General features: G+C 46.5%; 4 protein-coding genes across 4 annotated transcripts; 1 reads left to right on the forward strand and 3 right to left on the reverse strand.

The window, feature by feature from the left end:
- Positions 1-2,921: 2,921 nt before the first annotated feature.
- Positions 2,922-4,280, reverse strand: INS49_009455 (uncharacterized protein; the record flags this gene model as incomplete). The annotated part of the gene is made up of 2 exons (XM_043170186.1): positions 2,922-2,950; positions 3,008-4,280. The coding sequence occupies 2 exons, from the start codon at positions 4,278-4,280 to the stop codon at positions 2,922-2,924; spliced, it is 1,302 nt and encodes a 433-aa protein (XP_043024751.1).
- A 1,936-nt stretch (positions 4,281-6,216) lies between these two features.
- INS49_009456 (uncharacterized protein) lies at positions 6,217-7,398 on the forward strand (the record flags this gene model as incomplete). Its single annotated transcript, XM_043170187.1, has 1 exon — positions 6,217-7,398. One exon carries the CDS (start codon positions 6,217-6,219, stop codon positions 7,396-7,398), a length of 1,182 nt encoding a protein of 393 aa, XP_043024752.1.
- A 1,394-nt stretch (positions 7,399-8,792) lies between these two features.
- On the reverse strand, positions 8,793-10,757 carry INS49_009457 (uncharacterized protein; the record flags this gene model as incomplete). The annotated part of the gene is made up of 2 exons (XM_043170188.1): positions 8,793-9,783; positions 10,477-10,757. 2 exons carry the CDS (start codon positions 10,755-10,757, stop codon positions 8,793-8,795), a joined length of 1,272 nt encoding a protein of 423 aa, XP_043024753.1.
- Positions 10,758-11,498: 741 nt separating this feature from the next.
- On the reverse strand, positions 11,499-15,010 carry INS49_009458 (uncharacterized protein; the record flags this gene model as incomplete). The annotated part of the gene is made up of 6 exons (XM_043170189.1): positions 11,499-11,556; positions 11,628-11,836; positions 11,927-12,232; positions 13,423-14,046; positions 14,121-14,897; positions 14,966-15,010. 6 exons carry the CDS (start codon positions 15,008-15,010, stop codon positions 11,499-11,501), a joined length of 2,019 nt encoding a protein of 672 aa, XP_043024754.1.
- Positions 15,011-15,070: the final 60 nt, after the last annotated feature.

The raw sequence follows: 15,070 nt of genomic DNA on the forward strand, positions 1-15,070 counted from the left end.
TTATTTAATTTTATAAATATTTAAATTATATTATTATTTTACTTAGCTTTTATAAGCTTAAAAAATGCTAAATACTTATTTTTAAGTTTTTAATATAAGAGAAAAGATATAAATAAATCTTAAAAATTTATTTATTATTATAAGCCTATAATTTAATTTATTTAATGCTTATAAATAATAAAAAAGGTTTTATAAGATTTAAAAAAAGGGTTTTAAGCTTTTGTTTTTTAATAGCTTGCATTAAATTATCTTTTTAATAAAGGCTTTAAAGTAATTTTTATAATTAATTTATTTAATTCCCTTAAATTTTATGCCTTAGGCATATTAAATTAATAATTTAAAAGCATTAGCCCCTAAATATTTAAATTAAAGATATTAAAGAGTTATTAAGTCCTTTTAATTTTTATTTAAGTGTTAAAAGGGCTTAAAAGGTTTTATTAAGTTTATTAAAAAAATTATAAGCTTATATATACTTATAATACTTATAAGTATTTATAATAAAAAATGGAAATAAGGAAATTATAATAGTATATATTTAAAAAAAATTAAATTATGCTATTAAATAAGTTTAAAAAGAATAACGCTTTATTTAAATAATTTAAAGCATAATATTAAATTAATTTTATAATATTAAATGCTTAACTTTTATAAAAGCGCTTTTAATATTATATTAATATAAAATTTATTTATAATTATTATATTTTTTAAAATTAAATCCTTAATTCTTTTTTTATATATTTTATATAATATATTTTTAAAGCGCTTTATTTTATAGCTTAAAACCTTTAAAAATAAGGTTCCTACTTTAATAATACTTATCTTAATAGCTTTTTTAAAAATATTTAAAATTAAATAATTAATAAAGTTAATAAGGTAAATAGCATTATAATTATTTAAAACTATATTTAAGAATAAAGGATATAGCATAAAATTTAAGGTTATATATATTCTTAAGGAATTAATTATAATTAATAATTATAATAAATTAATTAAAGTATAAATAAATTAATAAAAAGTTAATAAAAATATAATAAAGGTATTATTAATTAATTAATTTTTTAAAATTAAGGTTTAAGAAAATATAAATTTGCTTTATAAAAAAAAAATAAAATAAAAAAAGGAAATTAAGATATTATTCTTTAATAGCTTTTAAAAATGCACTTAAGGGGGTTTTTAATATTTTTAATAAACTTTATATTTAATCTTTAGGCAAAAGGTTTTTTTAAGTAAGCTTTTAAATTAAGTTTTTATAGCGATTTTCTTATAATTATATTTTAGTTTTATTATATTTAAATTCTCTTAAAGGTATTTTTAGCTTTAAAATTTATTTCCTTAAAAGCATAAAATAAAGATAGTAATAATTAATAAAAAGTTAAGTATATTTCTTTTATTAATTAATTCTTTAATAAAAGTACTTATATATTTTATTTCATTAATATAATTAAAATAATGCATTTTTATTTCTTAATTACTTCTTTAATTAATTACTTTTTATTTTAAAAGGTACTTTTAATTTTAATATAGTAAATATTATAATATTCTTAAAGGCTAATATAAGCTTATTATAATATAAAAATGCTATTAATCCTTTAAATAGGGTTTTTAAGGAATAAATAAGTTTTCTTAATGCATTTTATTTAATAAGTTCTTAGCGCTTAAAAATTGCTTAATTAAGGGCAATGCATATTATAATTACTTATAAGAAGTTATTTAAATTAATAAATCCTTTAATTTTAAGTAACTTATAAATATAAGCCTATAAATGCAAATTTATAAAGTCTTAATATTATTATCATGGTTTAATACTTAGTTTTTTCGCTTTTTTTAAATATTGCTAATATTAAGTTTAAAGGATATTTATTATACTTAACTTAAAAAGTGCAAAATTATTCTTAATATTTTAAATTACTTATTAAATAAAAAACTATTTTATATTTACCATTTTAATTAAATATAAGGAGAAAATTAAGCTAAATATTATTTTTTATATTTATTCTTAATTTTTTTATCTTTTATTAAATTTAATTACCTTATTAAGAGCTAAGGCAACTTATTATTAAAGATATTAATTATATTTCTTTTTTAATTTATTAAAGAATAAAGAAAAGAATAAAGTAAATGCTATTTTATCTTTTAAAAGCTTATTATTACTTAAATGCTTTTAATACTTATTATATAAAGCCTTTTAAATATTTCTTCTTTTCTTTTTATGCTATATAAATTAAGAATTTAATTTTAAGATTATATTTCATTACTTAATAAGGGCTGTATTTAATGCATTAAGGTTTATAAATTCTTAGCACCCTTTAATTTAGTAATAAAATTATAATATAGCAAATTAAATGGGAAAGGAATAAATATTTAAATAAATTACTTAATTAATAAGGTTTAAAGAAGCATTTATAACTATTATATAAATATATACTTAAAAATAAAAAGAAATAAATAATATAAAATAAATATAATTAAAATATACTTTATATAATTTATTTACAGCTTATAAAAAGGAAAGATCATTTTATATAAATTAAGCTTATAATTATAAAAAGTTATAAGTATTATAAATAGTTTAAAAGCATAATTATAAAAGCATTTATTTCTTAAAAGTAGTTTAAAAGGAGGAAATAAAAGAAATTTAGCTATTTAAGCATTTCAGAAAGTGGTTATAAACCAGGGTTAGGGATGTGCGTGCAACAAGAGCAGGTGCCAAGAGTATATATGATATTAGGAATGTAAATTATATACCACAGCTCCACAGTCTTACAACGACAAGTCGCCTCCCGTATATTGTTAAAGGGGGTATCAAAAAATGGCAACGCTCTCTAGAATGCGCAAACCCCAGCCGGGCGTCTCCCTTGTGACCCCGTCCGGCTTGACCCAAGTAGAACGCCGAAATCATTGACGCTACAGCAAGCATACAATTACATCATATACATATCATTCAGAGTGCCTAGACGGGGCATGTCAGTTTCGCGCGGCCAGGTTTGTGTGCACAAATTGCACTGACCAGGAGGGTAAAAACTCACGTATAAAGCCTCAGCAGACAACGTAATGTCCCCAGAGACACTCCCCTTCATCTCCACCTCCACGTTGAGATGCACGTCCATCCGCAGCGCAAACCCCTTCTTGCTGCCGTGCCACGCGGTGTCGGTCTGCTTCCGCGTGACAAAGGCGTCCTTCGTGTCCAGGTTCCGGCGGTTCCCCTCCAGAGTCTGCCACGCCGCGGCCCGCGTGCCCGCCTTGCGCTTGTAGTTGCCCCTGCCGTCCTGGAGCTTCCACGGCCCCGGTGGTGAGGACAGGTCGCCCGGCATGGGCAGGGCGCGCCTGTTGTCGACAGCTTCCCACCCGCCTGGGTGGAAGTCATGGGCGTGCTGGTACCCGCGCCATTGGTTGTCTTGATGGTAGCCGCGCCAGTCGTCGACGGATGGCCATGGCCCTTGGGGTGGCTGGTAGTTGTCGTTTCCCAGGTACTCGAGTTGCGACAGCTGGAGAGCAGGCTTGCTTGGCCCTGACGCCCGTCCGGTCGATGGCAAAGGGAGGGCGGCGTAGTTGCCCCTCAGCTTGAGGCTGTCTCTCGGCGTGCGCGGGCTCTCGATCTCTGTCGCTGTGGAGGGTGTCTGCAGCGACTCGGTGTCTCCCGGGCTTGATACGGCGGTTATGGCCGTCTCGATCTCAGCAGATCCGGGACTGTCGCGAGAGACTCTTGATCGCCGCTCCAGCAAGGAAGTCTCTATCGGAGGGAGAGGGGTCCTAGGCGTCCTAGGTGTGCGCGGAGTTCCGGGCACGACCTTGGGTGTCTGCGGAATCGGTGGTGCTGCGAGCGACTTTGACTCCAATGAGGGTACTTTGACCGCTTGTGGTGCTGGCGGCGCAGCGGACGGCTCCGAATCAACTATGGCCTTCGCGGCTATTTCTGACGTTGGCTGTCTTGCTGCTACCGGTCCTTTTTGCGGTTCTGACTTTTGTGTCGCCGGTGATGTTGTCGAGGCTTTGCGCCGCCCCGCAAAAGTCCTGAATGCCTGCAACAGTGACGACTTTGGTGGTGGTTTCGGCTCATCCGCAGGTGGACTTGAGTCTTGAGGCAGAGGAGGTGCTGCTGCTGATGGGCCCGGAACAGGACTTGGGGGCTGGATAAACGCGATCTGCTCAGGCGCCCTTGCAAGCGCCTTGTCCACGGGGACCGGAGCCCACTGGTACTCGGGCTTCCATATTTTCTGGAGGAATTCAAAGGCCTCGTTTGGAACCCATACTGTCATGCCATCGCTATTCCTAACTTCCATTCCTTGGAGCGAGTGGACATTGACCCGAGCGATGAGACCCGGTCAACAGAAATGAGACGCCGATGAGCGTAGGTAGAAAGGCGCCAAGGCCGGCCAAAATGGGAACGTCTGAAACGTCGAGAGTCAAGGCATTGCTGTCGTCCGTCCGCTTTGACTACTGAGCGCCAGGCTCAGAAGTTGTTCTTTTAAAATCAACGCTCATCCGGATCTGCATGTAGGGCTGTCGATGGGATAGACGTCAGTGGTGATTTCTTGTCCACGTTGGATGCCGGATGACATCTTTTCTGGGGACAGGTGAGGCTTACTCGTATTCAAAACAGGGTACGGAGGTGATCTGCAGGTCCGATCTTACCACAAGCTCCGGGAAGCCGGGGTCAAATCCGGATTTGGTCTCGGCCGGCTTGCAGACGTTGCCACCACCGAACAAAAATAAACCATCAGCTTTCTGAGAGGGAAAGCAGGAATGATCTGGAGGGAAGGCCTTGGTTTTGTAAACCGACGTCTTTGCTGGCTAGATTCTAAAGTTCAGAGGTGGGTTCTCGTTGGCCAGTGCCCAGGTGTCAGGCATCAGGCCATACACAAGATCTGGCACTCTGACGGTTTCATAATCGGTCAAGATAACATGTTACCAAAACGCACCCCAACCCTCTCCGGACGCAGTTCAGTTACTTGGCGCACCAGTCTGCCCATTTAACATGGTGAAATGCTCCTAGCCGCCAGGGGAAAGCTTCCTGAGTCGCTTACCCCGTGTTTCCGTCGTGCCGGGAAACACTATTCAGTGGTCCAACACTCACGTGTGGATTAATCCAACGGGATCGGATGAACAGAGTAAAGTCATTAAATAGAATCCTTCCCCCCGGACAGGGTGTTCTCAAGCTGTCAATTGCAATTTTTCAGCCTTCCGGTTTCGCGCAGGGGCCCACGTGTCCGTTTCAACAATGTTGACATTGCATGTTCTTAGCGCATAGTTAAAGCCTTCCAGAAAGTGTTGACCGACGAGAGAAGTGTTGGTCCAGGCTGCAACTCGGCCGACTTGATGGAAGGCCGATCCCACGCCAATACTGCACGAGCCATTCCAAACGGCGCGTTTCTTAGACAATACCAGACGGGCGAAACCGCAAGGTGGATGATGCCACGCCTATTCGGGAGATTCCCTCAGCAGAGATCTATGGCTGCTTCTGGATCTCGCAAAATACAGAGGCTCCACCAACTTGTGTTGGAAACTAGTCCTAGGTGTAGGCAGCTCCCTCCACTCCGCGTCGGGAAGGGGGATCAGTTGACGTCCAATAATTCTGCCCGGAATTCACTTTTTCTTCCTCCTTTGATCTTGCCAGTCTTTACGTCGACGCTTTACGACACCTCTGACATCTATCTGATCCTTAGTGTCCCATTGCAGGTATGGCACATTTAATCATGCCAGAGGCAGGACTCATGATGTCCGGAGTCTTCAACATTTGATTTGAGCTCAAGAGAACTGTGTCTTTTATTTTACTTTTTAACAATTGGATAATCCATACTCGATTAGGACGATGTCGTTACCAGGACAAGCAGAAAAGTGGCTCCGATGCTCATTTGGAAACTGGCAGGCGATCCTCGGAACTCTTTATATGCAGCGGCACTAGCTCACAGCGGCCGAAGACCTCTGCCTCTGTACCTTTTTCACTGGCAGCTTTCGATCCAACCCCTAGCAATATTCCTGGTCTGGCAATTTAAATGGCTCCCGCTGGGAAAGCCAACAAACAAAGTTTGAGATCCTGGCGGAGGTGTAAATTACTGACAGGTGCGCAAGTGTCCAACGCGATCTGCAGGCACACGGACCACCTAAACCACTTTTAACGCGTTGACGCGTCCACCACCTCACCACCTCGACTTTCATACTTCCTTTACACCGATTTCCAGAAGCGCCGATTCCAGTTCCCAGTACGAGTCGATCGAAATGGAAAAAGCCAAAAAGTCATGGTACGCCGTCCTCGAGGGTAGGCAACCCGGCCTGTACAGGACCTGGGACGAGTGCAAGAAGCAGGTCGACAGATACCCTGGCGCTCTTTTCATGGGGTTCTTCTCGCGTGAGGAAGCTCTCGAATGGATCGACGACGAGGCAGACGAGCCTGTGCCCGATTACACAACAAGACCAGCGGCAACCGCGCCGGCCGGACTATTACTGGACCAGTCGACGCAGGGAAGACAGAGCGTCAATGGCCTATCATCCATACCAACTTCATCCCTGTCATGCATCCTCAGCTCGAATGCCAGTTCCAGCTCCGGCTCTTCCGCATTCTATGCAGTAGCAAGAGGTCGACGACCAGGCATTTACCACACCTGGGGCGAGTGTCGCAAGCAGGTGGACGGTTTTTCCGACGCTCGATTCAGAAAGTTCAAGACCCTCACGGAGGCGACAGAGTTCTTGGCCGTCTACGGCGGCGGCGGCCACTTCTCACAGTTCACGTCACAAGCCTTCGAACCAGACAATACGGCGTCGTTCAGCGAAGAGTGGGCCCGTCTTTCGCAGTCACAGGGGTGGACACGTGGGACCAAGCACTACAGTGAGCAGCGGGCGTGCGCGCTCCGGAATGAGCTGCAGACGCACTTCTTCGCTCCTCCGTCTCGTGCCCTGCCCGCCATCAAGAGCGAGGAAAGTGAGGAAGAGGGTGCCGACGCGAAGGCCCTCGCTGAGCCCCCTGCTGAGGACGACCACCAACGCCACGAGGAAGCGGTGAAGCTTCACGGCTTCCAGTCCATGTGCAAAGCTGTCGGCAAACGGCCGGGGGATACCATCGGAGAATGCGCAAGGATCCTCAACCAGACGCTCGTCAACATCGTCGACCTGATCGATGCCAGTCGGATGGGAAGCGAGAAGGTGGTGAAGATATGGACCGACTTTGAAGACTTCAGGGCGTACACACTAAACTCAGCGGGCGGGGACAAGACTATTCCTGCGAAACTGGCTGCGAAAGATCCCCTTTTGAAATGCTTCCTGCAGAATTTCCGCAGGCCTCGAGGCCACTACGGCGGTGCTATGGGCTGTGGTGGTGCCGTGATCAAGAAGAGGGCTAGATCCGAGGAAGACGATGACTTCGAGGATTGTGGACATCAGAACAAGAGGATCATGTGTTGTTAGATTTTATGGGTTGATTGCAGGTTTGGGTTCGAAAGATTTGCCAGGATCACCAATACCATGAAGCCCCTCTGTTTGTGCTCAGCAAACAACTGCGTCAACCATCACTATCATGATTGCTTGTCCACATAACTGAATGCCTTGATTTAAGCATAATCCGGCCTACTCAAATACGCTTGGACCTCCACTATTCATTGAAACCTTTCTACCAACGCCGCCAGCGATGCCGATCCGTGTTCAGTCAAACATTGCCGTAGGCGTCTTGCCTTCGACTGCAGAAGAGTCACTTGACAACTTGCGGCCCAGGTGGTTCTGGCATTGCAATTACCAGATCTATGATATATGGCTTTGTGGCATACTCTCGATTGTGTTGGACTTGCTTGGTTGCTGTGGTGGAAGCGCTACTGGAAACAGCGGCCGCTGCTACTAGGTACCAAGGCCGCAGACCCAGCGTTGCCAGAGTTGTGTCGTTCCAAAGGAGATCTTGACTCTTAGCGTCTCGATACACTCAGCTTCAGCTCCATCTGCGAGGGGAAGGGATTCACCCTTTCAAGTAGGCCGTCTCAGCGCCAGATTTTGCGCATGCCATCGTAAGTAGAGTCTGACTAGGACACCCGCAGGCTCGAGCAGAGCTTTATTACGGATAGCTTTATTACGGATATTGACTCAGGGAAGTACATAATTTCCATAGCTGTGTTGTAATGCAATGAATACAGCGGTATTCCTGAAATCTCCCATGTCATGGCATAGCAGGAGCGGCGTCGCACGCCAGCAACAGACTCTGGGAGCATACCAGTCGACATGAGTCATCGTTTGATTGTAGAAGCTCTCTCACATCGATAATACGTTGTGGAAAAGGCAAGGAGATTTAAACCTTGTAGAATTTACCAGCGGAAACGCGGCAAGGCCGCTCCTATACAAGTCTAAATTCCCGAACCACTGAACCTCTTCGTCTGAGAGCCAGGCGATCAATGCCTGAAACGCCAACCTTTTCAAACCCATTCTCCTTTGCTACTACAAGCAGTGCAGTAACATGGTATCTATGGGTGATCCCATAACCTTCGTAACTGTCCAACTGATCGTCAGGGATGTCCAAGCGATCCTCATCCGTAAGGATAGCGGAACATTGAATCTTTCCGTAGGTAAGGGGTAATTTCAACAAACTGGAATCAATCAGATTTAGCAAAGAAACTGTTTCAACTCCAGGGTATCGCACGCCTAGCCTTTTTCCATTATTGTTCAAGACATTCCTATAGCTACCCGTCCAATATTCCTGATACCCCCGTACGCCTTCCATTGGTATGATTTCCGCTTCCAAGGATGGTGCAGTGACGCGAAGGAACTTTACCTGCGAAAGGTCATCGCTTCCTTCAAGGAGTGGAACGGCATCACTCCGGTCAGTTGATTCGTCCACAAGCCTTTCGATCGAGATGCTCCACGTTCTGAACCTGTCTGGGGGTTTGCGGTTGAGCGTCCCATTTCGTTCGAATCCCTTGCAGGTCCATCCGGTCCATGACCAACTGGGCACGCCGCTCTCCCGGGTCGTCGCATTCCCAGGATAAAGCATTAGCAAATGCCTCCGCCCATGATATATCAGAGGATGTCCATGGTAATAGTGGAAGACCTGCGATATGTCTCATGGAGGATAATCCTTCGTAATGTGTCAGAACACCGAGAATGCCGTTGAGGATATCCTTTTGCGGGTCACCCAAGGTAAGCTTGGTATAGTCGTCTATTCTTGGCCAGATCGATGCATGGCCTCCGTTTCCCAGTGAAAAATAAGGATAGAGAGGCGTGTTTTGGTTCGGGTTGAAGTATCTGAACATGTCCTCTTCGTGGCATTCCTCCCATGCTTCGGCATCTCCTGTTTCTCCACACTCGAAGTAGACTTGTTGGTCTGTAAAGACGAGGCGTCGTCTTGCTAACAGCCCCTCCTGGAATGTCCAAATTCTTGTGGACCATGCTGAAGTGTCCACTAGAAGTTTTGGATCTGGAAGTGTCGCAAAGAGCGTACGGTGGGGGAGGCGCACAATAGGAGGAGATCGGCGACTTGTGCTAACCCCCGGTAACCCATGGTCTGGCCCATGTCCAGCAGCAGCTATAATGGTCATCGATGATCCGGCATAAATGTGATTCATTCGTGCAATCTGTCCGTGCTTCTCGTCTTCCTCTTTTTTGGTCTGAGGCTCTTGTCGTATACAGTATCTGTCGATCCAGAGATAGCGTAGCTTCAATTTTTGAGTTACCAATATGGCATCCGAGATCGTGTTTGGGAGACTTTCCGGTAGCTTGTCGTAGCCGTTTTCGAGATATCCGGACGTGCCCCAGACGTATGACAAAGCCGCGTAGGACACGTCTCCTTCAGGAACAGGGACAACAGTCCGAGTTCTGCAGTCAATCAACCGCATGCCTGGTACCCTCCGAATGTGCCCGCCCCGTTTGCGCCTACATTCTTTATGTTCCTCCCGACATTCTTTCAGCCTCCTCTTGATCATGCCGAAATTAACTCGGGGTTTGACCGAAGCTGCGGGGAGAGCATGTTTGTCTGCTCCAAGAGTCCGCTTCTCTGCAAGATAGCCGACCAACTTAGCTGGGGAGCGATGATTGTCGAGCCATGCATTCCTGAGCTCCACATTCTCTTTCGTCCAACGATAGATTGTACCCCGAGGGTTCAGAGTCTGATGGTCTGCGAAAGTGAGACAGATTTTGTCTTCAGCTGCAACCCATTCATTTTCCCGGCTAGCTTTGTCCTGGATTGTCGCCACAGCTAATGGAGCTCTCCGTTCCTTCCATTTTGGCGACATATCCAAATAATCGAGCAACTTCAAGCTGTGACGAAACTGATGGTCTTCATCATCTCGTACTATCGTCACAACTAATGGAGCTCCCCGTTTCTTCCTTTCTGGCAGTGTATCCAAGGAAGGATGAATAAACTGCATGGCCTGACAAAACGTGCAACGTGGGTCGTCAAGAACTTTATGCTCAGAGTAGAACCAAAGGATGGGATCACCCCCTTTTTCTATGTTTTGCCGAGAGAATATGTTGTCGAAATCAACTTCAAGACACCTGTCACAAAGATACGACAGATCTTTCTGGTCCGATTCGTTCTCTTCCTCATCAGTGGATGAATATTCCGACTCTGAAGCAGCGCTATCCTCCTCTGTCACTGAAATTGTCGCTTCTAGGTCCGATGAATCTGGGTCCGCTGATTCTGGTTCCGCCGAGTCTTGGTTTATCGGCTGCGGGGGTATCGCCGTGGGGGAAGTAGGAGTATCGCTCTTCGCTGTCCGTTGTTTCTTGTCAGGTTGAGCGCCGCTCACACCTGGAGCATGAAGCTCTGCGACAGCAGGAGATCGTTCCATGGTCAGATGAACAGTGAGGCGGGTCATTCACGTACGTACCCGCAAGCAGGGTGGGGAAGTTCCAAGAAATAAGTCCTTGCCTGCCTGTTTCAATGGGAAGACTGTGCCGAGTTCCCCATGTCACGGGGAAAGTTCTGAACCTGGCCAATGAAAGTATGCCGCGTAGTTAGCAATGCCAGTTGTTTGTGTAACTTCGCAAAATCTCAGGGGCCTTTGATGCAGGTAAGCTGCTGTGCGACCTCAACGTTCTCGTCCCCACTTGTTACAAAGCAACCGAGACTAGCAGGGCAGTTACTTGGAGTTCTTAAACAGCATCACCAAAGCAAAGTGGATGAGTATACAGCACTTGGATGCTAATTCAAAAATACGAAGATAATTGCCTCACTTGTACAGGATCTCCCGCTCGGGCAAAAGCTTCATTCATGTAAGCAGGTCTATCTGTTGGACTTGATCGCCCAATGGTTCGAGGACTGGGCCCACGCAGTCATCCCCAGAATTTGCACCGAGACGAGATGGCGAAGTTTTAAAGACTAACTAGGCACATAGGTATGAAATTACCAGACCAAAAGCGTGTACTATGTGTATAGGGGTATCCGTATCATTATGTCTTCATACTCAAAGCAGTCGCACCGATTGTGATCCGAATCACCGTTTGCAAGTCGTCAATCATAATTCAGATCCGCATCATTAATGTATACGATGCGTCTCTTTTTTTCGCAGCTGTTCTTGTTAACTTCTTCATCACTCAGGGTGACGAAGCGCGTAGTAAAGCTCGCAAAGCCTCAGGAGCCGCAGCAGTCTGCTCAGGGGCCCACATTTAGCACACTGACGACGAAAACGCTGGAGGCATTCTCGACGGATTTGACTTACAACAAGGCGCCCAAGACCCCAGATAAACCGGCATACCAGGGGACGAACGAATCGCCCTGGCCAGCTTTGACGCCAGCCGATACTCCGAGCAGGGCGAGGCATACGGTCGTGCCGACGACCACGACTCCTTCGACGCCGAGTCTCCCTTTTGGCCAGGTTTTCTTCCGCAGGGTTCCGTCGATCGTCATCCAAATGAGAATTGTGGCACTCTAATTTCGGGTCACATGAGTCAGTCCTTGAAAAAACCCAATGCCGCCCATTTTGCGAGAAGCATTGACGGCTCTTGGGCGTTGACTCACCGGTACCACACTCAGCGCCAGGCACCTCATGTCGGGCTGCTTTTCCGGATGAACGTAGAGGACCAGATCGAGGATGATGAGGACTGCGGCGACGACGGTACTGAGCCAAATGATATACCAGCCGCCATAGAACCAAAGGTACTGGCCGTGTCTATCAAAGTCGCTTGGCTTTGGTCCGTAGGGAAACAGTATGAATTGCCGCTTGCCCCTGTACAGGCCAGGCATGGCCGTATACGCCTGACGAGCGCCATTACGTTCGGCCCAATGGGTTTGCTGGACCATGATTTTCGGATGAGCGGCGGATATCTTGGGAGATCTGGGATCAGTTGTAATCTTGTCCGATTCTCCGTGATTGTTGGAAACCCATTCGCCTGGAATTATGACAGATCCCCATCCATGGGCTCCTCTTGGTTTTAATGGAATATCGTTGCTGTCACATAGTGCTTACTATATCGGCAGGTATACTCATTCCCCAAGCCTCTCTGGCCCAGAGTGCGGCTCGGAAGTGTGGTACAGCCATGCAGGATCCTGTAGGATTCCGAGGTAAGCACCAGAACTGTCCAAGTGCCTGCCAAGCCACGCGACCTGCAGGCCAGACAAGCTTTTTTACAGACTGTCAACCCTTGTGTGTGCAGTGTTGCAGGGATAGGCCTGCATACAATGCTGGGAGGGAACCCAAGCAGCCTGAAAGGAGCATTGCACCTAGGCTGACCAGATACTGATATACACCAAAAGGTCATAGATACAACGTCAATGAGGCGAAATTTAGCCTCACCGAGGTATTTACATCCAAAATCATACCCATAACATCGATAACACCCCTCAGCAGCACAGCCTTTACAACGAAAAGCTTACCCAGTGCGCCAATGGGACAAACTCAAGCACCTAAGACAACCGGTATGCAATTTCAAAGAGTTTCCGGGAAGCCGACGAAGGAGGGCCGCTCCTTGGGGACCAGTGGGCCAGCACACACTGCAAGGACGGCCCCATGAAGGGGATGATACGTACTGAAAATGGCAGAGTGTTCAGCCCACGCTTCTACAACGGCTGACGCAGTTGTTTCTCCGACCATGACCAGCTTGTCGACACCCGGGACATCCCCTGGACGGAGCTCGCTCGTCAGCTTCGTCGGTGCTATAGCAACCAAGTTCACGCCCACGTTTCGGATGGTGCTTCCGAGGTCTTCTGGGCACCCTGGACCCGCTGAGCGTGCCAGGCAGACACACGCCCCACAGGAGAGAGTTGCAAAGGTGTGGAGCGTGGCCTCTTGAGTGCAAAGGTCGCTGCAATGAAGCGCACGTGTCTGCGCCTGTATCCCAAATGCTCTTTCGAACCTCTGTATGCTTGCGCAGACATCCGCGTGCTCGAGTGGGACAACCACCCTGTCCCCTGCTACTTAGTACCGAGAAGGCAAATGCTACGTTGCTTGGGACCGCGCCGGATGATTGTCTGCCTCCACAAACATTCCCATGCCTTGTAGATGAGGGGAGACCCACGAGGAGGTTTTCCCCAATGGTAATTGTGTTGAGGGCGAACGCGCCGAGTCTGCTCGCATGTTTCTTATCTGCCACGAGCAGGCCCACGTCAAGGGCGCGCATGATGTCAAATGCGCTTTTTCTCGAGCAGTGTGCCTCCGGTGGCAGAATTGTTCCACCGGCCTTGAGGATAGCCAGCATGGCCGCCACGGTCCACTTCGATGTCTCCCGATACAGCGCGACCACAACCTCTGGACCGACGCCAAGATCCGAGAGATGACGTGCGATCATGGTGGCGTAGTGGTCCAGTTGGGCATAGGTGAAGTTGCCATCCCAGGAGCAGACCGCATCTGATTCAGGGCTGGAAGTGAAGACCGTTTCGTGCACTAGCTTATGCGGCTCATCAGCTTGCCCGCCATTCGTGAGGTCTGATATCGAAACGCTGTCCCACGCACGTATTTGCTGCATGTCGTGCTCGCTCGGCCTCTTGGTGTCCCCAAGAAGGGTGGTGCCATCCTCCAGGGTCAAATTTGAAAACACATGCTCAAAGTGGCACAGGATTCTCGTCATCTGCTCATGGGGGATGACCTTGTCGTCGAAACGGGCCTCAATCTCAAGCCTCCGGCCATCCTCGCTCGTCGTGCACTGCACACTGAGTGGGTAATCATCGAAATTTTTGAGCGGCTCGACGCTTCATTGCCCTCTCGCAGCTCGCTCACGCCTGGGACCATCTTCTCAGCTGCCGCCCCTTCCTCTTGGATCCGCGTCTGAACCATGAATATGAGCCCCGGATCTACCCTGGCGCCCAGCCGCGGCACCAGCCGCCAGATGTTTTGGACGCCCGTGTGTTCGAACGGAATCATGTCAGCTGCCTGCTCCTGGACCGTGGCCAAGCAGGCCTGGGCTGTCTGGACCCGGTCAACACGCACATGTACCGGCACGGTGGTTATCGTGGGCGCCACCAGCTCCATGACGCCCGCCACGGGCGCGCTCCGGCCTGAAAGTGCGACCAGCAGCAAGCGGTCGTCCACACCGCTGTACTGAGCCACCACGATGGCCCGCGCCGCGCGCAGGATGGTCGACATGGTTGCTCCAGAAGGCTTTGGCTGCTTAACCGTACTTGTGCCCATGACAAATGCGAGGAACCGGATGAGGGGGACGGTGGATATCGCCGCCAGGCCGAAGCCTGGCGTTGTGTGTGGGTGGTCCTCGCTGTCCAGAGAGAGGTACAGCTGCGTCAAACTCTCCAGCATCTTAGTGAGGCTCCACCCGTCGTACATGCTGTGGTGTGTAGTCCAAACAAAGAAACGCTCCTGCGCCTGCTCGTTTCTCCCGCCCTGAGCAATGATGGGGTGCCGAGCCAGGGGGCATCCGTACAATAGAGGCTGTTCTCTGTCTGTGGCGAGGTATGTTTCTAGAGAGGTGCCATCTTGCCAGGGGATCTGCTCGCGGACCACAATCTGTATGGAACCGTGCTGAGTCCCGGGCTCAGTGGTCTGTGGAAAAAGCGAACGCTTAATCCGTCAGCCGGATCAAGCCTTATACCGTAGGTACTTCAACACACCCCCCAGTTCGCAAGGTGGTACCCACTGAGTAAAGTATATGCCATGGTAGCTCCTGTATATGTAAAACGCTTTGCCTAGGTTATATACCCTAAATGTATTTATAT

This window comes from Diaporthe citri (genome assembly GCF_014595645.1).
Source record: "Diaporthe citri strain NFHF-8-4 chromosome Unknown scaffold_4, whole genome shotgun sequence".
In the NCBI taxonomy this organism is placed as follows: Eukaryota; Fungi; Ascomycota; class Sordariomycetes; order Diaporthales; family Diaporthaceae; genus Diaporthe; species Diaporthe citri.